The following is a 27,321-nucleotide window of genomic DNA, read 5'->3' as shown; positions in this document are numbered from 1 at the left end:
TTATACGACCGCAGAGGTTGAACCCTGAACGGTTGGGGCAAGTATGATCACACAATATTCAAACTGGATTCAGCTCTAAATTTGGATTGTGATTAAATAGTTGACACAGCATAGGTTTCTGACGCAGAATGAATGTGTTCTAATGAACTTAAAATTTTTTTGTTTTCTCTTAGAGCAATTCACTATGCTGTTGAATATTAATCCTCTCAAAAAAATGTTTGAAGAAATTTTCTTTTTATTTATGAAATTTCAAATGAGAAAAATTGAACCCAATTTTGTAATCACATCCCCCTTTCCCTTATTCCAAAACTAATCTCAATTAAAATTTCTAATGGAGTTTGCAACAATAACTACTCATTTAAATACATCATAAAATATTAAGATGTAAAAAAACTGCTTGTTATCACTGAATGGTAAAGATTATTTTAATTTATCAGTTGGTAGTAAAAAGTGTATATATAACAAAGATTTAAGTTGATTCTGGACAAAGAAAGATAACTCAATTTAAAAAAATTCTTGCAATAAGATATTTCTTGCTTACTATTCTAGACAAAGAAAGATAACTCTAATTAAAAAAAAAATTTGCTATTTCACAATATTGTGATATTAGATATTTCTTGCCATTGCACAATACTGTGCAATTGAAAAAACTTGCTATTGCACAATACTTAATATAATAATTTTAGATCCTGATTTGGACCAACTTGAAAACTGGGCCCATAATCAAAAATCTAAGTACATGTTTTGATTCAGCATATCAAAGACGCCCAAGAATTTAATTTTTGTTTAAATCAAACTTAGTTTAATTATGGACCCTTTGGACCTTAATGTAGGCCAATTTGAAAACGGGACCAAAAATTAAGAATCTACATACACAGTTAGATTTGGCATATCAACGAACCCCATTTATTCAATTTTTGATGAAATCAAATAAAGTTTAATTTTGGACCCAGATTTGGACCAACTTGAAAACTGGCCCAATAATCAAGAATCTAAGTACATTTTTAGATTCAACATATCAAAAAACCCAACCGATTCATTTTTTGTCAAAATCAAACTAAGTTTAATTTTGGACCCTTTGGACCTTAATGTAGACCAATTTGAAAACATGACTTAAAGTTAAGAATCTACATACACAGTTAGATTCGGCATATCAAAGAACCCCAATTATTCAATTTTGATGAAATCAAACAAAGTTTAATTTTGGACCCTTTGGGCCCCCTTTTTCCTAAACTGTTGGGACCAAAACTCCCAAAATCAATACCAACCTTCCTTTTATGGTCATAAACCTTGTGTTTAAATTTCATAGATTTCTATTTACTTATACTAACGTTATGGTGCGAAAACCAAGAAAAATGCTTATTTGGGTCCCTTTTTGGCCCCTAATTCCTAAAACGTTGGGACCAAAACTCCCAAAATCAATACCAACCTTCCTTTTATGGTCATATACCTTGTGTTAAAATTTCATAGATTTCTATTCTCTTTTACTAAAGTTAGAGTGCGAAAACTTAAAGTATTCGGACGCCGACGACGACGACGACGACAACGACGACAACGACGACGACGACGCCAACGTGATAGCAATATACGACGAAATTTTTTTCAAAATTTGCGGTCGTATAAAAAGGTCAGGGTTGGGATTAAGAATGTGTTTTAGTTTTGTGTTTTGTAAATGCATCAATATGTTGAAATAATGATATAGTCTTTTAGACAGACAAAAAATTTAGAACGCAATGATATGTTAATGTCACAATACTAAAAGAAATGAAATTCGTCATCTAGGACTCCACAGGGGTTACTTAGGAAGGATCAATCCTCGATGAGGCTATAACATGTAAATCAGAACAAGACCCATTTTTGCGTATTTTTATGCACAGACGTTGGAAAATGTTCTCAGATTGAAATACTTGTATCCTTAGGCTTAGGAGAGCTTTAAAATAATAGGCAACAATAGGCGGTTCCATATATATATAAAGCAAATTTACAGATCTAACATTGTTGGGTTGATGTTTAGACGAGTTGTATATATATAATGTACACAACCATGTATCACCATCATTGCTGGTGATGCGATGGATAAATCTGTTGTAGAGTTGTCACTGACTCAGTCAGACGTACTTATATATATATATATATATATATATATATAAAACGTCTGAATAATAGTCAACGATTTTTCCCACGAGGGCGCTGGATCGTTACAAGTAACGATACATGTACACAATAAAATAAATTATATAAACGCCTAAAAAGTGTACATAACAACACCAATAACACAAAAAGGAACTATAAATGTAATTATTTATAAATATTTCGGATAACAGATATCCTTCGTCAGTCAGATTCTGATGTTAAATGAATCATCTTTAAGTCTTCTTAGATTAAACTTTTACTAAATCTTGAAATTTATACAATAAAAAAGGCAAACCGAACATCAGTTAAGACGCTTGCATCATTGCAAAAATATGTTGAATATGAAATAGGTTATATGACTATTTACATCAGAGAGTTCAAATAAATGTTTTAAATAAAAATAATAATGTGCGATATGAACTAGCACATTTCTAAAGCTTTAACAGTGTCGATAAATATGATGTTACAAGAAAGATTGCGTTAATAAGAATTCCAAATAAACAGCATTGAACGGTCTTATTTCTAAATAAACAGCACTGAACGGTCTAAATTTCTAAATATTTCAGATTTAACAACTGTAGTGTAGTTACATTAGAGTCTGCGATGTTTAAATCAAACGCCCGTTTAAAAAAAATAACAAATTTTGACTAAAGTAAAATAGTTGGACGTGGCTTGGTACTTGGTACATCCCTCAAAAAATTAAGCAATTAGATTGTTATATTCAACAGATATATTTTAGAAATGAGTAAGGATAGAAATAAAAACGGGGACTGTAATAATAAGTAATATAACCCAGATGTGAAGCACTGCATGGTGGCGAATTACATCTTTTCATTTATCCCATTTGGTGCCAAATATATATATATAAGTGCCTATAAATAGCAGCACATGACATACAAATCTATGGGAGTGTGGATTAATCAGTACAGAGATTAATTCAATTACACAAATAAAATTATGGATTGCCTAACAATGTAATTTTAACACACTATTTAATATGTAAATATAAGAATGTTTAAAATATTTACAAAATGATGAAAATAAACGCAATATTTCGCTAGACCAACTAGCTTTATCAAGCGTGCATCTATCCAGGTGAAAACGGATGTAGATGATAAGAAACTTTTGCAGCTCAATGTATATGTTGAACTTAGCTGCCTTGAAAATAAGAAAATTTTGCAGCTCAATGTCTATGTTGAATTTGGATTGAGCTGCCTTAAAAATAAAAAATAAATAAATTTTTGCAGCTCCATGTATATGTTGCTCTTGGATTTAGCTGCCTTAAAAATACATAATTGGAAGTTGAAATTAGCAACGTCCATTGGCCGATATTACGGGATTAAAAGGACGATGCTTTGTTTTTAAATTATTCTTTATCTTTCCTGTATCTTTTCTCGTCTTTTTCGTTAAGACCATCAGGTTCTAAAGTGTGGAGTTGGTGGATCCAAAAGTTTTCTCTTCTCCTTCTCGCCGTGGTGTCCCACTCGGTGTTGACTTCTATAATTTGGAAAGTGACATTTTCAAAAGGATGTTTCGTAGAACGAAGATGTCTTGTGAGAGGACAGTTTTTGTTGGTTTTGTACGATGAACGATGGTTATTAAGCCGAATATTAAATTTGTCCATTGTTTCTCCCACATACTGAATGCCACAAGTGTCACATGTTAATATATAAATTGAGTTCTCAGTTTTGCAGTTGGAATTTGAGTAGATGGTATAATTTTGTTTAGTAACGGAGCTGATGAAAGAACTGCTTGTATTGGCAGCTTTACAACACAAACAATTCCTTCGACCACATTGTTTGTAGCAACCGGGCGATGGAGTAGGCTGCTTTACTAATACAGAAGTCACTAATTTGTCACGGATGTTTTTAGGTCTTCTGAAGGCCATGACTGGTGGTGATGAAAATACTTTTTTTAGATTTAAATCATTTTCTATAATTTTCCAATGCTTCTGAACAATGGATGACACATTTTTAAAATCAGGATGGTAAGTGAGTACAAGGGGTGTTCTGTTAGCTGCTTTATTCTTATCTTTGTACTCAAGAAGTTCTTGGCGACTAGTTTTGTTTGCTCTTTCAAAAGCGCTATCAATGATGTTGTTATTGTATCCTCGAACAACTAGATGTTTACGAAGTTGTCCAAGTCTAGCATCTTTCGTATTTTCATTAGAGCATATTCTCTTGATTCGTAATGCCTGGCTGAATGGGATACCACGGGAGCAGTGTTTAGGATGGCAACTTTTTGGAGAAAGGAATTGATGTTTGTCCGTTTGTTTGGTATGAAGGTCCGTTATAATGGTTCCGTTCTTGATGTAACTCGTAGTATCGAGGAAGTTAATTTTCTCCATAGAGAATTCAGATGTAAATTTTATTGAATGGTGGAAAGAGTTACAGTGTTCTAGAAATTCATTAAGATGTTCTTGTGAATCTGTCCATTTGAAATCTATATCGTCAATGAATCGGAACCATGATAAGGGCTGATATGGAGCACTAGCCAAGAGGCGTTTTTCAAGTTGGCCCATAAATATGTTGGCATATGACGGTGCCATTTTTGTGCCCATACTAGTACCGTCTATCTGGAGATAGTGTTTTTCATTGAAAGAGAAGTTGTTATTCTCCAGTACTAGTTTGAGAAGTGAAACAAGGCACTCGGTAGGAGGATTTTTTTCACTACGAGTGTTCCATGCCTCTTCACACGCTGCTATTCCTTCGTCTTGTGGAATGTTGGTATATAAAGAAGACACGTCCATGGATGCAAGTATAGTATTGCTTGGTAAAGGATTGAGGATTTTCTAACTTTATCTAAAGAAAATGGAAAGCCTCAATCCTTTACCAAGCAATACTATACTTGCATCCATGGACGTGTCTTCTTTATATACCAACATTCCACAAGACGAAGGAATAGCAGCGTGTGAAGAGGCATGGAACACTCGTAGTGAAAAAAATCCTCCTACCGAGTGCCTTGTTACACTTCTCAAACTAGTACTGGAGAATAACAACTTCTCTTTCAATGAAAAACACTATCTCCAGATAGACGGTACTAGTATGGGCACAAAAATGGCACCGTCATATGCCAACATATTTATGGGCCAACTTGAAAAACGCCTCTTGGCTAGTGCTCCATATCAGCCCTTATCATGGTTCCGATTCATTGACGATATAGATTTCAAATGGACAGATTCACAAGAACATCTTAATGAATTTCTAGAACACTGTAACTCTTTCCACCATTCAATAAAATTTACATCTGAATTCTCTATGGAGAAAATTAACTTCCTCGATACTACGAGTTACATCAAGAACGGAACCATTATAACGGACCTTCATACCAAACAAACGGACAAACATCAATTCCTTTCTCCAAAAAGTTGCCATCCTAAACACTGCTCCCGTGGTATCCCATTCAGCCAGGCATTACGAATCAAGAGAATATGCTCTAATGAAAATACGAAAGATGCTAGACTTGGACAACTTCGTAAACATCTAGTTGTTCGAGGATACAATAACAACATCATTGATAGCGCTTTCGAAAGAGCAAACAAAACTAGTCGCCAAGAACTTCTTGAGTACAAAGATAAGAATAAAGCAGCTAACAGAACACCCCTTGTACTCACTTACCATCCTGATTTTAAAAATGTGTCATCCATTGTTCAGAAGCATTGGAAAATTATAGAAAATGATTTAAATCTAAAAAAAGTATTTTCATCACCACCAGTCATGGCCTTCAGAAGACCTAAAAACATCCGTGACAAATTAGTGACTTCTGTATTAGTAAAGCAGCCTACTCCATCGCCCGGTTGCTACAAACAATGTGGTCGAAGGAATTGTTTGTGTTGTAAAGCTGCCAATACAAGCAGTTCTTTCATCAGCTCCGTTACTAAACAAAATTATACCATCTACTCAAATTCCAACTGCAAAACTGAGAACTCAATTTATATATTAACATGTGACACTTGTGGCATTCAGTATGTGGGAGAAACAATGGACAAATTTAATATTCGGCTTAATAACCATCGTTCATCGTACAAAACCAACAAAAACTGTCCTCTCACAAGACATCTTCGTTCTACGAAACATCCTTTTGAAAATGTCACTTTCCAAATTATAGAAGTCAACACCGAGTGGGACACCACGGCGAGAAGGAGAAGAGAAAACTTTTGGATCCACCAACTCCACACTTTAGAACCTGATGGTCTTAACGAAAAAGACGAGAAAAGATACAGGAAAGATAAAGAATAATTTAAAAACAAAGCATCGTCCTTTTAATCCCGTAATATCGGCCAATGGACGTTGCTAATTTCAACTTCCAATTATGTATTTTTAAGGCAGCTAAATCCAAGAGCAACATATACATGGAGCTGCAAAAATTTATTTATTTTTTATTTTTAAGGCAGCTCAATCCAAATTCAACATAGACATTGAGCTGCAAAATTTTCTTATTTTCAAGGCAGCTAAGTTCAACATATACATTGAGCTGCAAAAGTTTCTTATCATCTACATCCGTTTTCACCTGGATAGATGCACGCTTGATAAAGCTAGTTGGTCTAGCGAAATATTGCGTTTATTTTCATCATTTTGTAAATATTTTAAACATTCTTATATTTACATATTAAATAGTGTGTTAAAATTACATTGTTAGGCAATCTATATATATATATATATATATAAAGTGCCTAGAAAATCAACCTAACGATGTTGAGTAGATTTGATTCGTAACTTCCTCCTCGGCGCCGGGGCTGGAACCTGTACTTTTTTCTAACTTCTACGACAACACCGCCTAGCATTGCGCAGAGACCTTATCCCTCCTCTAACTCTGGCTTCTAGTTTATATATATAAGTACGTCTGAGCAAGTGACAACTCTACAACAGATAGTCAGTAATAACAAGATTACAAAAATCAAATTGGTTTCGATACCAAATTTACCTATACCGAGTCTATGGTGTAGTTATAAAACTTTAGAAACTTCAGAACTGCTGTCAATCAGGAACATTTAGATATACTGTTCCTACGGGGCGCCGAATTGGACTCTTGTGGTTTTGTACTCAAAATTCAATTTTGTACGGACAAAAATTACTTTTGATCAACAAAAATGAGTTCAGTTTAACAAAATTTGTATCATACTACTAATTTAAAATTTTGTCATACAAAATAATCTATCAGCGGACAAAAGTCACTTTTGTCATGACAAAATTCAGTTTTGTTACACAGACTTGACTTTTGTTACCTAATTTGAAAATTGGGCGACAAAAGTGAATTTTGTATTCAAATTAGTTAAGTTTGGTTTCTGTGAACTAATTTGCATACAAAATCGACTTTTGGCACACAAAATTGACTTTTGTTACACAAAATTGACTTTTGTTACACAAAATTGACTTTTGTTACACAAAATTGACTTTTGTTACACAAAATTGACTTTTGTTACACAAAATTGACTTTTGTAACACAAAATTGACTTTTGTTACACAAAATTGACTTCAACAAAATTGACAAAATTGACTTTTGTGAGACAAAATTGACCAATGTGAGACAAAATTGAATTTTGTCTCAACAAAATTGACAAAATTGATTTTTGTCTCACAGAAGTCAATTTTGTCTCATAAAAGTCAATTTTGTTGTTACAAAATTGAATTTTGTCGTCGCAAAAATGAATTTTGTCGTCACAAAATTGACTTTTGTCGCAACAAAATTGACAAAATTGACTTTTGTCTCAACAAAATTGACAAAATTGATTTTTGTCTCAACAAAATTGACTTTTGTCTCAACAAAATTGACAAAATTGATTTTTGTCTCAACAAAATTGACAAAATTGACTTTTGTCTCAACAAAATTAACAAAATTGACTTTTGTCTCAACAAAATTGACAAAATTGAATTTTGTCTCACAAAAGTTAATTTTGTCTCACAAAAGTTAATTTTGTCTCACAAAAGTTAATTTTGTCTCACAAAAGTTAATTTTGTCTCACAAAAGTTTATTTTGTCTCACAAAAGTGAATCTTACCTCACACAATTGACTTTTGTGATTTAATTTCCATATCAGGTAACAAAAGTCAATTTTGTATGCAAATATCTTTATATTTGCATACCTTTTAGACAAAATTGACTTTTGTTATGACAAATATGAATTTTGTCTACAAAAATGAATTTTGTCATGACAAAAATGAATTTTGTCTACACAAATGAATTTTGTCATCACAAAATTGAAGTTCTCACAAAACAAGTCTGTAGCACATAGTTTTGTAAGACAAAAATGATTTTGTTATGACAAAATTGAATTTTGTACAAAACCATAAGAGTCCCATTCGGCGCCCCGTAGTTCCCAGTGTCAATGCAAACGGTATAAAACATAATATCAACGTTGATTATTCACACGTTGCGATCTCAAAATATTGTTACTTTTCTAGATACGTCTTGGCAATTTTGAATTTTGGTATTGGCACTGAGCACCACATTTAAATTACTAAAACGTTTTCAACACTTACAGGGATAAACTATTATGAAGTGTATTACATTTATTAACTGTTTTATTTCTTGTTTAAAGTCTTTTATCAATTCCAAACATTGAAAAGTACAGAATGGCATTTATCAATTTTGAGCTAGCTGTCAGTTATTACAAGCATTCTGGTATGCTGTATAGTTTGATGATTTTGTTTTGTATCTATGATTTTCACCTTTATTGCTTACTTAAATGCTTTTCCTGTGCTACTTTTTACTGTACATATGATCTGCTATGAACGATTTGTTTGTCCGTTGATTGAGATTAAAAAGTGTGCAGGTTGAGATCTAATAGAAAATGTAATGTTTCCTCAGTTTAGAACTCAATATTGGATAAATTAAAGACTGATTTATTTTCCTTTATACAGAAATCTAGAAATTAATAAGTATTTCATCAAAAATTCAATCCTATAAAGAGGGCTTTAACTGTACAAGAAGAAAAGCTCAAATCGTGAAAAGCGAATATGACCTGTAACTTGTCATGATATTTAAACAGTAAACCAAATATATAAAATCAATATCTTCAAGTATGAAGAAAAAAAGTCTGGAAAACTGATTTGCTGGACTATCGGATGGCCGGCCAGGCAGACAAAAAGACAGACGGACGAACGGACGGACAAAAAGACAGACGGACGGATGGATGGACCGATAGACACAGTGCAAACTTAAAGTTCCCTTCGACTTTGTCGTTAGGGGACTAATAATGTGATATACATATGCAAGTTAATGAATATTCAGTATGTCGAAACCTGTATCTTGGCATTGCAAAAGGTCATGTTTTTCTATGTCTGTTTACAACGTCTTAATACTAAATCCATTGTCATTAACTAAGAGTGCTCTCAGATATGTACTTAGTTTTTTTGTTGTTGTTGGGATATATAAGTTCCTGGCCACGTCAACTTTTATGTTTTTGTTATATGTATTTCGATTTGTATCCATCTGATAAGTTGAGCCTTTTTCAACTGATTTTCATATTATTACTGTTACACAATTGTCCGAGGTAAGGGGAGAGTAGGGATCCCGCTAACATGTTTAACTCCACCACATTCTGTATGTATGTACATGTACCATAACGGTACCCAAATTGCACCGAGTACCCAAATTGCACCTAATTAGCAAAAATAGCAGCGGACATCTTACAAGATTTCCTAGAGAATAAACAATTTGTGTTTTTATGATTTGATACTATGCACATCTTTCAACAAAGGTAAAAATATTTAGATAAGCACAAAACGTTCACAGTATTTATAAATAGATGAAGTGTTTACTGAAAAAGCAAAATGTACTGAAACGTCGCCATGCGACGTCATCAAAACGTCATCTTTTTAAAATGATCAAATACAATATGTTACAAGTATACCATTTTAAAAAAAAATGAAGAGTAAGCATGGACTAATATCCAATTGTTCAAAATATTTGAAGAAATTAAACAAAAGCTCTGTTATTAGACTTTTGACGATCAAAATGTAAGCATGGATGCAATTTGGGTACTCCTCATTCCAGAATCATTGATGGTTTGGAGGTCAGTTTAGACCAATTTTTCTCTGATTCTATATGGATTAAAAATCAAATTGGTGTACCTATATAATAAAGAAGGATACGGCTACAAAATAAACTCAGAATGGACATTTTTGTCTTCATCATAAAAAAACGTAGGTGAAAAAACTGTCGAAATAGGTGTAATTTGGGTACCGTCACGTTATGTTCCTGTCCCGAGTCAGGAGCCTGTAATTCAGTGGTCATCGTTTGTTGCTGTATAACATTTTTGTTGTTCCTTTTTTGGTACATAAAGTAGGCTGTTTGTTTACTTGACGTTTGAATTGGTTTACATTTTTCATTTAGAGGTCCTTAATAGCAGACTATGCAGTATGGCATTTTCTCATTATTAAAGGCCATACAGTGACTGTCGCTTTGACACATTCCCCATTTCCTTTCTCAATTTTACATATAATAGTTTCAATTTCCGTGTCATTTAGTCTCATGTGAAGAGTTGTCTCATTGGCAATAATATCACATCCTTTTTTTTTATAAATACCCTGATATGTACTGTCTTGGTTGATGTTAAAAATGTAACGCTTCTAAAAGTGTCAAGGCATGTTTATATAAAACATCTTTATAGAACTTTATTATATTTGAACATAACAATTGTTCCTATGAATCAAAGCACCATACAAATAATGCAATATAAAACAAACAGTTGAACACAGGTATCATTGCGTTTTTTTGACATCAAAACATTACCTTACATGCTTTCATTGACAGTTGATGGCACCTTAAAAGCTTGATTTATTTTTTAATTACACTTGAAGATTATAATAGTATTTAATTATTGTTCTGGATTGGTGATCGTTTTATAGTCAATTCATGTATCAATGAATGTCTTCTGTATTAGAATCTAGATTTCAACGATAAATACAATTCCAGTGTTTATGCATAGAAAGTTCACGATCTGAATGTAATATATCTCCACATTTATCGCAGGATACAGGACTGAAATAATAAAAATATTAACTTATTTGAATTCCAATATAATTCATTAATCTATATTCTTTTTTTATAAATTGTCTTTATATATTTTAAATATATATACTGGATATAAAAATAATGCCAAACAAGGCACATTTGTAAAACTATTTTTCAGTCTTTCAACCATAGTTTAACAAGTGAAACTGCGAGCTACTGCTCACTGATGATACCCCCGCTGCAAGTGGATAATATTAATAGTGTAAAAATATGCAAGTGTTCGGTAAACAGGAAGTTGTCGAGTGATGAATCTGAAAACGCATCACACGGTATAGCTGACTAATATATAAATCCTGAAACCAAATTTCAGAAATCCTTGTATTGTAGTTCCTGAGAAAAATGAGACAAAAATTTTCAACTTGGCTATCATGTGTAAAATCATACAAGTGTTCGGTAAACAGGAAGTTGTCATGTGTTCAATCTGAAAACGCATCACACGGTATAGCTGACTTAGATAAACCCTGAAACCAAATTTCAGAAATCCTTGTATTGTAGTTCCTGAGAAAAATGCGACGAAAAATATTCATGGCACGGACGGACTGACTGACGGACTGACGGAAGGACAGACAGAGGTAAAACAGAATACCCCCCCTTTTTTAAAGCGGGGGTATAATTACATTCCTATTTATTGGCAATGTTTTATCAACATTCCAGCAGCAACTGCATACTGGGGAAAAACTTCAAATTGAAACGATATTCCAGTCCTTGTATTTCCTATCATGATTTCTTGAAAGAGGGTTGATCTCACAAGTAAGCTATTAAACCAAGAGTTCAAAATGGTGAAGTTGAAATTATCCCTTCTTAAATTTTACAGATGCCATCACAACTTTGGTTGACGGTAATATGGAATAACCATTTCACAGATGATATCAGATATGTTCCTCAGGTGGTAACTACAATCCCCTTCTCTTCCAGGAGTGTAACCTACCCAATTAACTATATACCGACTTTGTTATACCATGAGCAACACGACGGGTGCCACATGTGGAGCAGGATCTGCTTACCCTTCCGGAGCACCTGAGATCACCCCTAGTTTTTTGTGTTGTTCGTGTTGCTTATTCTTTAGTTTTTTATATTGTTTCATATGTACTTTTGTTTGTCTGTTTGTCTTTTCATTTTTAGCAATGGCATTGTCAGTTTATTTTCGATTTATGAGTTTGACTGTCCTCTCAGTGTGGTATCTTTCTTCCCTCTTTTACAAAAGACACTCAAATTCTTTAAACTATTCTGTAACCCATCTCTAGTCTAAGAAATACCAGTTAATCATTTGGAAATGTAGAAAATTAATATTAAGCACCAAAAGCCACAGAACCAGAATAATTCTTTAAACTGAAAACCTCAACAGGAGTCAAATTGAAGTGTGGAACATGCCCAAGACCACACCTAATAACCCTCAATTTGATTGTCTTCAAATATAGCTCCCTATAACTATTACAATTTTTTTAAGGATATATTTATTTCTCTTTCTGTTCATTACTGTAGATGGAGAGAGCGATGAAGCTACATTGTAGGTGTGAAAAGGTAATATAGACGAGAAGTTTGCTGGAAATTTTTCCTAAGGTATTGTAAAAATTCAAACTATCCTCGCATCAAATTGCAAACCTAATTATTAAATTTATCTGTTATGATTTTTACTGTTGATAAAGCATGTTAAAAAACAAACCAAATAGCAGTGTAGTTTATCATTATCTTTCAGTTACAGAATACTAATAAATAAAACATAATTGTCTTTACAAATATTTATACTTATAGTCCTTCAAAAATACTGTGCCTTACTACTTATGTATATTAGCATTGAACACAGTCAACTAATGCTGTTACACTATTGACCGAGGTGGTGCTCAAAAACATGCTTAAACCAGAGACATGCTTTATGTGCCAAGTCATCAGCCTGTAAATCAATGGTTGTCTAATATAATTTAATTGTTACACATTTTTCCAGCTGGGTTTTAAATTTTCATAGCTAAAATTAAACAACAGTTTTGATAATTTTTGAAGGCTTCGATCATCTTTAAATCCGTGCCCATAAGTCTTCATACCACAAATCTTTATTTTTTAAACAAAGAACTTTAAATAAAACAGATCATATGACTAGTGCCCTACATTTTGCCCACTACAGTTTACCATGTATACCAGAACTGAAACTGTTAAACTCATGTACAAAAGTATTTGTCTCTATAGTGATTGATTATATTTTAAATGCTACTTTGAATAATGTCTGTGTCTTACCACATCCTGATTCTTTACCTAACATATTTTGACTTGCATTTTGTGTTACATATTTGTTTGTTTTTAGAGTGATTAATGTTGATTGCTGTACCCCTATTTTTGAAATTTTTTACCTTAAATATGTCTGTTTGTTTTGTTTACACATCATTGTTAATATAATGGAAATTTATGTCACTGTAAGAGTAAGAGGTTTAGCTAGCTTTAAATTAAAACCAGTTTAAATCCACAATGTTCTTCATAAGCTTGTAACAAGTCAGGAATATCACAGTTGTTATACATTTGTGTGATGGCTTTGATCTTTTCAGTTTGCCATTTGATTATGTTGGCTATGGACTTTCTGTTTTGAATTGTCCTAGGAGTTCAGTATTTTTGTGATTTTACTTTTCAATACATATATACAATAAGGAGATCTGGTACAATTGTAAATGTTAAAGTTATTCCACTCAATCAATTTAAGTGGATTAAAACAATAGAATAACCTTCAATAATGAATAAAACTGTTTAAGCAGGTATAAAAGGCTTTGACATGTAAAATATTTTTCTCGTTTAAATACTATAAATAATAAATGTTCCAAAAAACAGTCATGAAATATTATGAAATTAAAAATGGAATAAGTTATTTATAAAAAAACTTACTTTTCTGTTCTCTTTGTTGATTGTAGCAATCGGTCACTTTTCCTTAAAAGTTTAAAAAATTAAGCAGTTGGATTATTTACATTTATTATGTTTAAAATTTATTATGTTACTATGTATAAATTCATATACCAATATCAATTAATTTCCAAAATTGATATCATCTGCATTACAAAAAATGTTGCTATGAAATTATTTTTTTTTTTCTGAAATAAACATTTTTTTCTTTAAATTTAGAAATTATTGTGAGATTTTTATAATTTTGTGAATGAGGTGACTTGGTGCATATCACAACTATAAAACTTGTATTCTTATGTCTGATACATGTACATGTACCTGATTTTTCTGAAATTGCAATAATTATTCTGGTAATAAGTTTGTCCGTTTTTTCATAACTTGCAATAATAAAGGAGTAGGTCCGGTAAGACCTCTTTTTGGCCCCAAAATATAACAGTTTTAGAAAAGTGTAAAAATGTAAACTTTTAGTTATTTATTGGACAGTTGAATACTTCTGCTACATAAATATGTGCTGTTTTTTGACAATACAATGCACATATATCGGGTTGTAGCACTATAAAGTCATGCTAAATTACTGAAATCTTCAAAATTCTATCATTTTAGTTAAATTTTAGACGGTTTTCGTGTCAAACGAAAGTGGCCGCATTTGTGTTCATCCATAATATTGAAATGTAAGTTGTATTTTATGATAATACATAACATATATAAAGGTTGTGGATGAACACGGATGCGGCCACTTTCATTTTTGACAAAAAACATCTGAAAAGTGACGTTTTTTGGCATATTTGAGAGATTTTTCATATTTGAGCTTGAATCGGATCGTTTTTAATGACTAAATCAGTTAAAATCTTTCACATAAACTAATTGAATCAGGTGAAATAGACACAAAAGTGTTTAAAAAGTGGTCAAAATCTTTCGTCAGATGAAACTGAAATTTGGGGCCAAAATGAGTCCTTACCGGACCTACTCCTTTAATGCACACAATAGTTTCTGATATCACAGTATTGAAGCAGTTATGATTTACTATGTTAATTAAAAGCATAGTGTATCGATCTTTATTGTGGCTCAAATCTCCACTAGACTATAAAAAATCAGACTTGTGGAGAGTTGTCTCATTGGAACTCATCCCACATCATCTTATACCTATAATGATAATAAAATGTAAATCTTTCAATCAATTGTTAATTGAATGTTATCTTGGTTCTGAACTATTGTACTTTTCTATTATTCCCTCTTCACTAGTTTACATAATATGAATACCGTCCCTGTGATTAACCTATATATATATATATATGTTTAGGCTTCTCACCCTATTTTTTTAATGTAACAAGACAATAAACTAATCTAGCTAGCTTTAAAACTGTTATAAACCCACCATTTTATTCAGAACATGTCTGTATTAACCAAGTCAGACATTTGTTTTCCACTCAATCCTTTGGTTGATATAGTCTTAAATTTGATTTCATCATGAGTTTTTGTGAACTTCCCTGTTTTTTTTAATTAAGAATTGAATGCTTCTTTTTGCATATTTATTGGGGTGTAAAAGCGTTGACCAAAGTGGAAGCGCTTCATTCTAAAAATGTGTGCACAGTCAACGCTTTTACAAACCTATAAAGTTACAAAACGAAGCATTCAATACTTATAATTACATTTTTTTAGCTAGGACCATGTAAACACGATTTTTATCAAGTTTTTAATATTTAATTCACCTGTGCACTTTATTGTGGGACCGCATGTCATCATGAATGACTAGTTTTATTGTGTAATGCAATTGTTTACGGAATAACACGTGATGTGCAGTTAGGCAATCAGAATAACCTATTATAATGAAACATACATCTAATGTAATTATTTTACTGTGGAGTTTGGTATTTTCGTTAGAATATTTTATAAATTTAAGGTATAAAAATCTTTATGTTCTAGTTTTGTTAATCAACATGTCTTGAAGTTCTTAATCATCATAAACATAAAGACAAATACACTATTTCATATATATACACCTGTCCTTAGTCAGGAATCTGGGGTCAGTTTCATAAAAAATCTTACGACTAAGATTGTTATTAAGTCATGAACAACTCAGTATACTTATGATTAATCTTAGTCGTTTTTTTTGTGAAATCGACTTCTGATGTACAGCAGTTGTCGTTTGTTTGTGTAATTTATACATGTTTCTTGTTTTATCATTTTTTTTTAAAAAGATTAGACTGTGGGTTTTCTTGATTGAAAGGTTTTACACATCTGGTAATTAGGGGCCTTTATAGCTTGTTGCTCGGTGTGAGCCAAGGCTCCATTTTGAAGGCTGTACATTGACCTATAATAGCTTACTTTTATAAATTGTTATTTGGATGGATAGTTGTCTCATTTGCACTCATACCACATCTCCCTAAATCTATGCATTGCAGGTAAGAAAATCATTCCAATTTATTGTTGACCAGATTTGTTTTAAAGATCTCAATCTCAATCTCAATGGGATTCAAGTGAAATGAACAAATTCTTTCGCAGAAAGATGAGTCCTGTGCACAAAATTATTAGCATTTTTTTTATTGGCAATCTGCTTTTAACTGAACTGAATAAATACCCATGACATACAAGTTTATTAAGGTTTACAATTTTACATATATCATGTATATATACATATGTTGTTTTCTGATTTCTAAGTATTTTATTGCTCAGCAAAAATATGTATACATACTTTTTCAAATTTTCAACTATTTCTGAAAGCTTTTTATTCTCAGCATCTTTCTGGTATACTGAAACTTTGTACCTGCAAATTCAAAGATATTGATTGTTAAAACCATGTTCAATTTCAATAAAATTTGGAAAAGTGAACAAAAATGTTTCCAAAACTTTATTTTGCATAAAGCTTTGCAATTTAAAAAAAAATTCCATGAAGGTTTAAAAAATATCATTTTTAATTAATTCAAACTTTAGACTATATTCTCATGTCTGGAAAAACTATGTTCATTTATCAGTTATAAACATTATTTCAAAATTTGACTCTGAATAGTTATGCATCTTTCTCATGATACAATATATATAATTACTATCTTTTGGTAATAACAGGAAGTTCAAGATGTCTAAATACATAAGCTATTCTTCTCTTAGAAGTTTTTCACTCATGCCTTTAAATTTCTCCTAGGAGAAATCCAAAATTCATTGATTGATTTACCGGAAGAAAAATAATCAATATCTACTACACAGATGAAAATACATGTAAATTATCCAATTATATATAATATGAACACTGATTTAAACTTAGGAAGTTGATTTCTGGCTTTTGTTTGTTTGTTAACTCATAGAATAGATAAGATAAGATAAGATAAGATATTTTATTTTCCAATTATGGGCCCCAAAGGGCATAAACATTACAACATCAATAATTTTTTCATAATACAATACAAACAATGAGATAAAAAAAAAAAAAAGTTAAACGAGAACTATTTAAGTTCTTAAAGAATACGTAGATAAAGAATCTATATAGTATGTTTTTTTTTTTAATACTCATGCATTTTATTGCAAGTGTGGTTGATATAGATAACAAACAAGTAGCCCAAAAAGAAAAAAAGAAAAATAGATATCCACATATGTATAGTACATAAAAAGTTGGATCAATTAAATATATAATAATTAGCCAAAAAGAAAGTAGAAATTAAACATGTCCATGACTCATCCTGTGTCAGCAGCAAATAGGAAAGCATTATGGTTTCCTAAAGGCAGCTGACACCAGGGGGCGATACCTTATGGGCCATAGGCATGTAAAATGTGTGTAAATGTCTCTTTCCTACCTGTATCAAAAGCAAACAAGGAAGCATCATAGGTAACTTGAATGCAGTTGATACCAGGGGACGATGCCTCAAGGATATAAGAGAACATTTGAATAAATAATATATCTTAACAATTTGGTTTTTTTTTAATCGGCTAGTATGTTTGTGATATTCAGATGAATATATTTTTCTATGTCCAATCAAATGTATATACACACATAGATCTCCTTTAACTAATCTTCACTAAGAAAGATGTTTGTATATAAAATTACATATTATTTTAAGTAACTCAACATTTTCTACACTAAATAACCAGATAATTTTGCTTTGACTGTTCATATGATTAAAATAAGAATTATATTGTGCAATACTAGCTAACATACAATTTCTATCATCCTCAAATTTGTTACAATCAAATAGAAAATGAGCCTCATCTTCGACAGTATTGGAAGAACATTTATTACGGTACATATTCTGTTAATTCGGGGAATACCCTGATATCTACCTAATTCTATTTGTAATCTATGAGAAGATACACGTAATTTAGTAAAACTTCTTCTAAGTTCAAAATTCTTGATCAATGTTAGATATTTTTCAAAACCAAAATTTGTTTTATATAAAAGGTAGGTTTTCAGTTTACTGTCTGAAAATTTATCTATTTGTTTTTTCCAACAGCTAATAAACAATATTGATAGCTTGGTTTGTATATATTTCTTAAATTTGTATAAGGATTCACAAAATGGAGCATTTATGGCATTTGTATAGTCAATACCAAGTATTTTAAAAACAACCTTTATTGAACCATACCATGATGTTATATTCATGTGATGTAGTGTCTTTGATTGTGTATATGCCTCTTTTAATAGAGGAAAATTATCACCTAAATTCTCTAATCTATACCAGTACAATAACATTCCTTTTATAATATTAAAATATATTGGAAATCTTCCAAGTTCAGATAACACTGCAGCATTTGTTGTTTTCTTGTGTACCCCAAGTATAAATTTACAAAATTTTATATGAAGTTTCTCACAGGGTAAACCTGAATATAATTTTTCAAAAGATATATCTTCCTTCTTACATTTAGAGGAAAGAGAATTAAACATCCCCCATATTTCGCTACCATATAATAAAATAGGTTTTACAGTGTGGTCAAAAACATGAATACTTGTTTTTACATCAGGATTAAGTGATAAAAGATCTTTCCTTAATTTGAAATGAGCTTTCAGGGATTTTTTGTATAGTTCATTTTGAGCATAACTGAATGAACCAGATGAGCTTAAATATAAACCTAGGTATTTGTATTTTGAAACACATTCCAGATTTATATTCTGAAATGTGAATATCTGTTTTACATGTCTGCCCGCCTTGTTGAAAATCAGCACCTTTGTCTTATTAGTATTCACATTGAGACACCAATCTTTGCAAAATTTATCAAGCATTCCCAGCTTTTCTCGTAGTCCTTCAGCTGATGTAGATAATAAAACAATATCATCAGCATACATTAAACAATGTAGATCTTTGTCATTGACATTAACTGGGTCTTTAGTATCTGACAAATATCTGGGCAAATCATTTATGAATATCTTGAATAAATTCGGACTGAGGTTGTCACCTTGTTTGACTCCAATATCTAATGGGAAAAAATCACTTACTTGATTTTGAATTTTGACACATGATTTGCTAATTTCATACATACTTTTAATAATGTTATAAAAATAAGACCCAGCCCCAATATCTAGTAATTTAATCTTGATCCCTGTATGTATAACAGTATCAAAAGCCTTCTGAAAATCAACAAAACAGGCAAACAGTCTACCTTCTTTTGAATTACAGTATTTGTTAATAAGACAGTTTAAAATAAACATATGATCTGCAGTTCTGGCTTTCCTTGTGAATCCAATTTGACTATCATGTATAATATTATGTTCCTGAAGAAATTTGTCCAGTCTTAGACTTAATATTCTATTAAAAAGCTTTCCAATTGCACTTGTTATTGTTATTCCTCTATAATTGTTAGGGTCACTTGTATTGTTGCTTTTAAAAATTGGTGTAATATAACCTTCAGCCCAAGATGTTGGGTATATACCTGAAGACAGACAAGTATTAAACATCTGTTGAAAACTTTTTAAAAGGAAAGTCTGTCCATTCTTTATCATATTATTACTAATGTTATCCAAGCCTGATGATTTATTGCATTTTAAGTGTGAAATGGCTTTGGATATTTCGGACTCAGTGATAACGGAGTCCAACTCGTTGAAACATTTTGAGTTTTCTAACTGTTTCAGTTTTTCACATAGCTCTGTATATCTACTTTGAAATTCACCTTTCAGTTGTGACAACTTTTGGAAATGTGATATCAAAGTTGATGGTTGTACTCCACATTTTTTTTTAGTTTCATTTTTTTCCTGTAGTTCATTAATTAAGTTCCAATACAGTTTTGGATTCTCTTCATGCAAGGAGTCCAGCTGACTAATCAATGATTGTTTGTATTGTTTGTATTTATATTTCCTTAGTTTGGAGTATTCACGATTCAGTTTATAAAAGTGATTTTTGATAATTGGATCATATGGAAATCTTGAATAAATTTTTCCATAATTAAGCAAGTTAGTTCGAGCTTGTTGTAAACTTGCATCAAACCACTTTTTGTTTTTTTGTTTGTTTGTGTGTTTTTTTAAAGGTCGTTTAAGTGATAGATTTGCTGCTGATAAAAAGATGTTTGAAAGTTTTGATGATGCTTCATCTACTGATGTCTGAGTAAATTGAATTGTGCTGTTGTTGAATTCTAGTATGTAGTTTTGTAGTGTATCTGAAGAAAGTGTTTCTTGAAATTTTATTGCTGAACAGTCAGTCCAGATATAATTAGGTGTCATATTTTTCAACTGGATTGGAATATCATTTTCTCCAGGAACACAATATTTTGCAGATAATTCCCACTCAAGTTTACAATGACAATCAGATAATGTGGGAATAAATCTGGATACTTTAAAATACAGTACATTTTCAAGAATTTCTTCCGACACAGCAACATAATCAACCACATTGCACCGTTGGGGGTATAGCAAGTAAAATTACCAAATGTATCACCAAGAACTCTGCCATTTAAAATTCTTATTTGTTTACTAATGCAAAAATCCAAAACTTCTTTGCCTCTTTGATCAATTTTTTGGTCTCGACTTTTTCTTGTCATAATGTTTTTGTCAGTAGGGTATGTATCAAAAATTGGAGTAAATTTTGAATCATCGTTTACTATAAAGTCATTTTCAGAGCCTATTCTGGCATTAAAATCTCCACATAACAAAATTTCACCCATTTTTTTATACTGAAAGATATCTTTTTCTATGCATTCAAAAACATCAGAAGAGAGTTCTTGGGTATATTTAGATGTAACAGGGGGGTTGTACAGTACACAAATAAATAGGTCACTTTTAAATCCAAAAAAGGATTTTTCTAATTTAATCCATTGATAATCTGGATTACTGTTAATCAATATTTTGACATGAGGTTTAACGTGACTTTTCTGTAGAATTGCTATACCCCCAAAATGACGGTTATTATTTGATAATTTTATAAGAAAGCCTTCAATAATTTTAACCTTGTCATTTCCAGTTTTCATTTGCCAATCACACAAACAAACAAAATTTTAATATGGATTGTACGGCTGAACTTTTGTCAGAAATCAACGTTTAATGTTTAAATTAGTGTTTACATTGAACAGATTGACCATATATATGTTAGAAATTGAATATACACAATTTTAAATGCAAAAATTATAAGTTTATGAGCTGATGCATATGAATCATAATTTGCTATTGGGCTCGTTTCCTATAACGATAGAAAAGTGATAAAAATGTGTATTACTGTAAGAAAAGTTGTAACTACATCTAAAGAAGCCTTTATTTTTATCAACATACAAGTGTATGCTACTCTTTCCTAGAAAACAAAATGAAATTAACAAATTTCAAAGATTATACGACCATATTTTTGTGTCGTTTCTCGCGTTACTTTTCGCTTCCAAAGTGCATAACGCTGACTGATTTATAGATAATCGTCACCGGCAAATTCGTAACTTTTGCTTTCAAATAATTAAGCACATTGACCAATAAGAATAGTCAGAAGAAAATGCAGAGAACTATAAGTATTTCTGTAGCAGGTGTAAGAACACTGGCGTTACTTTTGTTTCCTATTTCGTAACGCAAATTTTAGATGATGTAATCTGCTTTGTTGTAATAGAATTCTTTATAACAATATGCAAATATGAACTCTCGCGAGATGTTTAAACAGGTAAATCAGAGAGGATTTACATTCCAGTTCTGTTCTTCGTAATAATTAAGTTAGAAAATGGCGTTATCGTTATGCGTTACATTTCACACGAAACAGAAGTCCAGTTATTTCCTTTTGTTTAATAAAAATTGTTTGTCTAGTTATTTCCGATCATACGTGAGACATGTGACTAAACATGAGATCACGCCCTTACGGCCTGATTTACGAAATACTAGGTCTAAACATTGTTTTTGTTTCCAACGGGATGTTAGCAAACATAATCTGTAGACTTGATTTGTCTTGTTTAAAAGAGGAAAATACAATTTTCGAAGAGATTGCGCCGGGGGTCTATTATTTTTCCTATGTGCATAATGTTACATACGATCATGTGTGAAAATAAATGCCCAATGACTTGACAAAATCGATTTCAGATTTGACAGACGTTAGAACACACTTCGTTTCCCGATAACGATGTAAAGAGTCCTTGGAAAATTCAATCGAAATTATGTCTCATATCATTGTACAAATGCTCGTTGGATTGATTTTACTTCAGCAGTAAATATTACTGGATATTTTAGGTGAATAAATATAATTTAATAAAAAATACATGTTAATATACCGTTACGCTTGGAATGTACAAAGTTGGTATCTTTGTCACAGTTTTTTATTATTTTTTTTTTATTCATCTTCTGCAAATACTCATCAGAAGCGCAATAAACTTGTCAAGGGAGAAGTAAACTTTTACTTTGCATGACTTGAAAGGAAGTACTTTATTGATTTTAGCCCACTAAAGAAGGTTAAAATGTGGAAACCATGTAGATGGTGTACAGGTCACAAATATCACATGGTGCCTATTTTAAAGATTTTAATTCCAAGTTAAAAGTTTTTTCTTTACTGGATTTAAAGAATTTTGCATTGCCAATAATTTGGAATAAATTGTATATAACTGGAATTTCAAAACTAAATACATTTTTTTGGCTAAAACATCAAGATACAACGATTATGGTATCCTGTGTCAATGAAGAAAAAATGGAAATTTCTGAATAAATTACATACTAATTGTTTTCAAAACAAGCACATATTTAGGAGTTTTATAATACTGTTACATTGAAGATGGATTTTAAGAAAAAGTATACTGTTCAGATTATTTTAAGCAGATTTTGCAACAAAATAAAACTTTAAAAATGCTTTCGGTTTCTTATGGTTTCCTGTCGCGTATAAATTTTTTTTAATTTAACATTGAAAATAGATTTTAAATATTAACATGAAGCAAGTAACACTAGTAATGGTGTTCATTTATGTCTTTTGAAATATATTGTCCAAAATAAAGAAAATAAAGATTGGTTTCCTGTTTGGTTTCCTGTCACGTAAACGGTGAATCAAAATGTATTAATTTTTTCTTGAAAAACTCAATTGTTCCATTAATACTATTCTTACACCAACACAACCCACAAAATAAAAGTTAAAGTTTTAGAACTTATAAAAAAGGATACCAAAAGAAACCAAAGGCCAAATACCAAATTATGGTCCATATTGCATATTAATTAAATAGTTTCTATACATACTGTGACTGCATAGTTTGCTTTTCTTGCTTCAGAACTTTAATATCTTCTGATAACCTTATCAGTTCCCTTTCTTGGGTTTCTAGAGCTCTGTGAATTGAAAAAAAAAACTTTTTTAATAAATATGTATGCATTGATGAAATTCTCTATCATGCATATATTCAAGAAAATTTTATGTACAATGTTTATGTATAGTGTTTTTTGTATGACTTTCAAATTAAGTAATTATGGCCATATAACATGTGTGACTCATCATCATCCGTTGTCATCAACACAAACTAGACTAGTTTATGCACCACACTACATAATCATGATAATACATTTATTTGAATAAAAAATCACACACAAGAGTTCAATTTCAAAAGTTCAAGATCTGACATGAGGGAACTTATGAATATACTATATGAGTCAAAACCGTCATAAGGAAATATTTCAATGACTTTCAAGATCAACAGTTTCTCCTCACACAGGAACTGCTTACCAATTGATGCACCTTAATTAATTTAAGGATGTTCATTCCTTCTGTTTTTTGAATTTTTGCCGTTATTCATAGTCCTCTGGTTTATCCATGTACTAAGTCTTTTGTAGTGCCATATATATATAATTATGCATTAAAACATTTTTTCACACAAACCCCTAATTTTATACATGTTATATTCTTATTTTAATATTGAAAATCTTATAAAATCCTTTTTATTTTTCATAGTTTTTGAAGGAAAAAGTTGTCATTGTAAATTTTATGTATGAAAAATCCAGAGAGAATCACTTACTGCCAAATTTTCAATGGCTTAAAGGCTAAAATTATATCTTGAAAACAAGCACACGACCCATTATTTTTTTGTTACCTTTTTTGTTTTTTAAGTCATATTAAACTTTTAATTTATATTGTTCTTTTAAAAAGCTTGTTATTTTGAAACAGAGTAGTGAAAATACTTAAATGCAGTTATGGTTTGCTTCTTGTAGTTGCTGGGCACCTAATTCTTATGTCACACTTTATGCAGTCTGTTTTACATGTATAATGTTTTCTATCAGTTTTTTGGAAGATGAACAGTAAATGTATGATATTGTGTACCTTTGAAGAGTTTCCTGGCACTGTTTGTTTTCTGACTGTAAATCTTCTATCTTTATCTTCTGAACAGAACAGTTTTGACATAGGCTGAAAAAAACAATAGAACATTGTCATGATTGTTCAATGGACATGTATAATGGGGGTCTCATTGGGGGGTTCTGATCCCGGACCCCACTTACTGATTTGTCAGATTCCCATATCCCGCTTGCACTATGTAAGTAAGCAATTCTCATTTTTTTGTCATTTCCCCGGGTTCCGCAAGACCTCATTTCCTGTTTTCATGCCACAATAATTTGACTTTCATGTGTCACCTTTACAAATAATCGGCAATCCCGTGTCTCGCTTAGACCCCAATGAGACCAGGCCCACTATAATTGTTTTGCAATATAGTCATGAATAAATTTTGTACAAGAAAAGGAGGCATCATATTGTTTATTATGTTATTTGTGTTTTTTTCAAGTAAAAATATTTGGTTTGGATTCTTGCAAATTTATATCTTCATGACAAAGCTTTAATATGAATTTCATGAAATCTAACACCTGTAACATGTCTAACAAGAAAATTAACATAGGTGTGAGAGTATTTATAGCAGTGTTCTCCCAAAATATTTCATACAACATTTGTGGTAAACAAGGAAATTGAGATACCATCTAGCATTGTCTTGTCTCTCAAAATCATAGCATAGCATAGCTGCGAAAACGTAGCTCTATTGTCCTTTTGAATTTTTTTTCCCGCAAATATACAAAATCATCAAAAGGACCTTAAGAGCTACGTTTTCGCAGCTAAGCATAGCACAAACCGATAACAATAAACATTGATAAACAATGATAAAGAAAGACAAACTGTCAAATCTTCATTTTGTACCTGTTTCCAATCTTTGATTCCATATATTCCAGAACTTCTTGGTACAAGAATTTTTCTTCAAAAAATGGAATTTGTGCCTCACTGGGTTCTTCAGGTATTTTTACCAATATTTGAATATCACGATCAATTGATTTATAACTTGAATAAAATGTCACATCATGTCTCTCCAACAAAACGTTCTCAAGCTCTGATAATATTTGTGAGTATTGCTTCTGAACTGAGTCTGTGCTGTCAAGAAATGCTTTTAAATTTTCTTGCTCATTCTTTTCATTGTCCTGGACTTCAGTTGCTTTGATAATTTTCTTTGATTCTATACAGGACTGAAGATCTTTGCTGACAGATTCAATGTGTTCAATACATTGTTTGCTCTTTACACGGAGTTGTTCATAGTGATGTGTCTTGATTTTTTCTTGCAGGCTTGCTATTTCGTCAATTTTCAATTTTAATTCTTCAATATTTTCTTTTGCCTTTTCTCTTTCCTTTACTACAATTTCGGTTATTTGTGAGAAGCGGTGTGTTATATGTGTAGATGTAACACAAAGACTACATATAAAAGCATCGCATTGAACGCAGTAGAACAGGAACTCTTTCTCATGTTCTGTACACTGAGACTTTTTGTTGACAGTTGAAAGATCTATTGTATTAATATCTGCGACTGTGTGTCCTCTTAAAGATGGAATTTTACCGTGCTTTTTGCAACATATTGTGCATAAAGATTGCTGACATTCATAACAATAGTATGCCCCATTCTGTTCATCACACAGTGAACATTTCTGAGCCGAAACCTGTGCCATTTAAGGGGGACAAAAAAGTACGGGGAAAGGAATGCTTAGCTAGTACAACTTTTTCTATGCATTAGCCTCCTGTAAATAAGAGCACCTCCAGATGGGGTTTATACCATTATAGTTATTTCATCTATCTAGAAGATTCGGAACAGTAATTGTGCAAGTTTTGAAACAAAGACACAAGTGAACAAAGAGTTTTTAAATTTCGAGGGTAGTATGACGACTGAGCGTGCGCGAAAGCATATAAGACACGGATCGATACAATCCGTACTGCACTCGTTTCCTTTCCGTATATTTGGGCAGTAACCCACAGGCACTTGTCTCAGACTCAGACCCCCCCCCCCCCCCCCCACACACACACACACACACCCCTATAAACATATATTAAGGTATAGAGGATTTTTTTTCTGAGACAAGTGCCTGTGTAGTAACCATTTGATTTTCTTGCGTTGAAGAACTTTAAAATATGTCAAAACTCATGTGACCTAAAATGAAAAGCCAAATCCATCTAAAGGCAACTTTGCCTGAGGGTGTTGAAACCTTAGTTTCTAAATAATTTCAAAATTTATGATCGGTCATGACTTCGGGTCAAGTTTGTTAAATACTGACTACTGGGCTGATGATACCCTCGGTGAATGATAGTCCACCAGCAGAGGTATCGCCTGATCCAGTGGTGAATTTTTGTTTGAAACCAGCTGACACGGTTTAATAATTTCCTGCGTTCAAAGCGCTTTTTTGGATTTGCCTTCATTAGGAACACTCAAAGCGAAACATTTGAAATCCGAAGATGTACAAGTACTGAAACCGTTGAAGAGCCATATGTAAAAAATACCTAAAATAAATAGCCAAATCCATCTAAAGCCAACTTTGTCTGATGGAGTTGAAACCGCTTATTAATTTCTAATTAATTTCATAATTTATATACGGACAATTTTAGTAAAAGTTTGTTAAATCATATCAGAATCAAGTACTGACTACTGAGCTGAT

The 27,321-nt window shown here is 31.7% G+C and overlaps 3 protein-coding genes across 4 annotated transcripts; 1 reads left to right on the top strand and 2 right to left on the bottom strand.

The window, feature by feature from the left end:
* Positions 1 to 3,499: 3,499 nt before the first annotated feature.
* On the bottom strand, positions 3,500 to 4,882 carry LOC134722734 (uncharacterized). Its single transcript, XM_063586357.1, has one exon. It carries the CDS (start codon positions 4,880 to 4,882, stop codon positions 3,500 to 3,502), a length of 1,383 nt encoding a protein of 460 aa, XP_063442427.1.
* A 61-nt stretch (positions 4,883 to 4,943) lies between these two features.
* On the top strand, positions 4,944 to 6,371 carry LOC134722733 (uncharacterized). Its single transcript, XM_063586356.1, has one exon. It carries the CDS (start codon positions 4,944 to 4,946, stop codon positions 6,369 to 6,371), a length of 1,428 nt encoding a protein of 475 aa, XP_063442426.1.
* A 4,361-nt stretch (positions 6,372 to 10,732) lies between these two features.
* Positions 10,733 to 26,543, bottom strand: LOC134723442 (E3 ubiquitin-protein ligase TRIM45-like). 2 transcript variants are annotated; one of them, XM_063587055.1, is made up of 7 exons: positions 26,235 to 26,543; positions 25,550 to 26,033; positions 24,689 to 24,772; positions 23,620 to 23,706; positions 16,720 to 16,791; positions 14,013 to 14,054; positions 10,733 to 11,114 (listed from the first exon to the last, which is right to left on the bottom strand). In XM_063587055.1, the coding sequence occupies exons 1-7, from the start codon at positions 26,341 to 26,343 to the stop codon at positions 11,027 to 11,029; spliced, it is 966 nt and encodes a 321-aa protein (XP_063443125.1). In that variant the 5' UTR covers positions 26,344 to 26,543; the 3' UTR covers positions 10,733 to 11,026. The 2 variants fall into 2 exon arrangements, with proteins under 2 accessions (XP_063443125.1, XP_063443124.1); XM_063587054.1 differs by having other exon boundaries at positions 25,550 to 26,543.
* Between the last annotated feature and the right edge of the window lie 778 nt (positions 26,544 to 27,321).

Source organism: Mytilus trossulus, chromosome 6, assembly GCF_036588685.1.
Source record: "Mytilus trossulus isolate FHL-02 chromosome 6, PNRI_Mtr1.1.1.hap1, whole genome shotgun sequence".
In the NCBI taxonomy this organism is placed as follows: Eukaryota; Metazoa; Mollusca; class Bivalvia; order Mytilida; family Mytilidae; genus Mytilus; species Mytilus trossulus.
The sequence above is the reverse complement of the archived record's forward strand: the minus strand, read 5'-3'. Positions and strand labels throughout refer to the sequence as shown.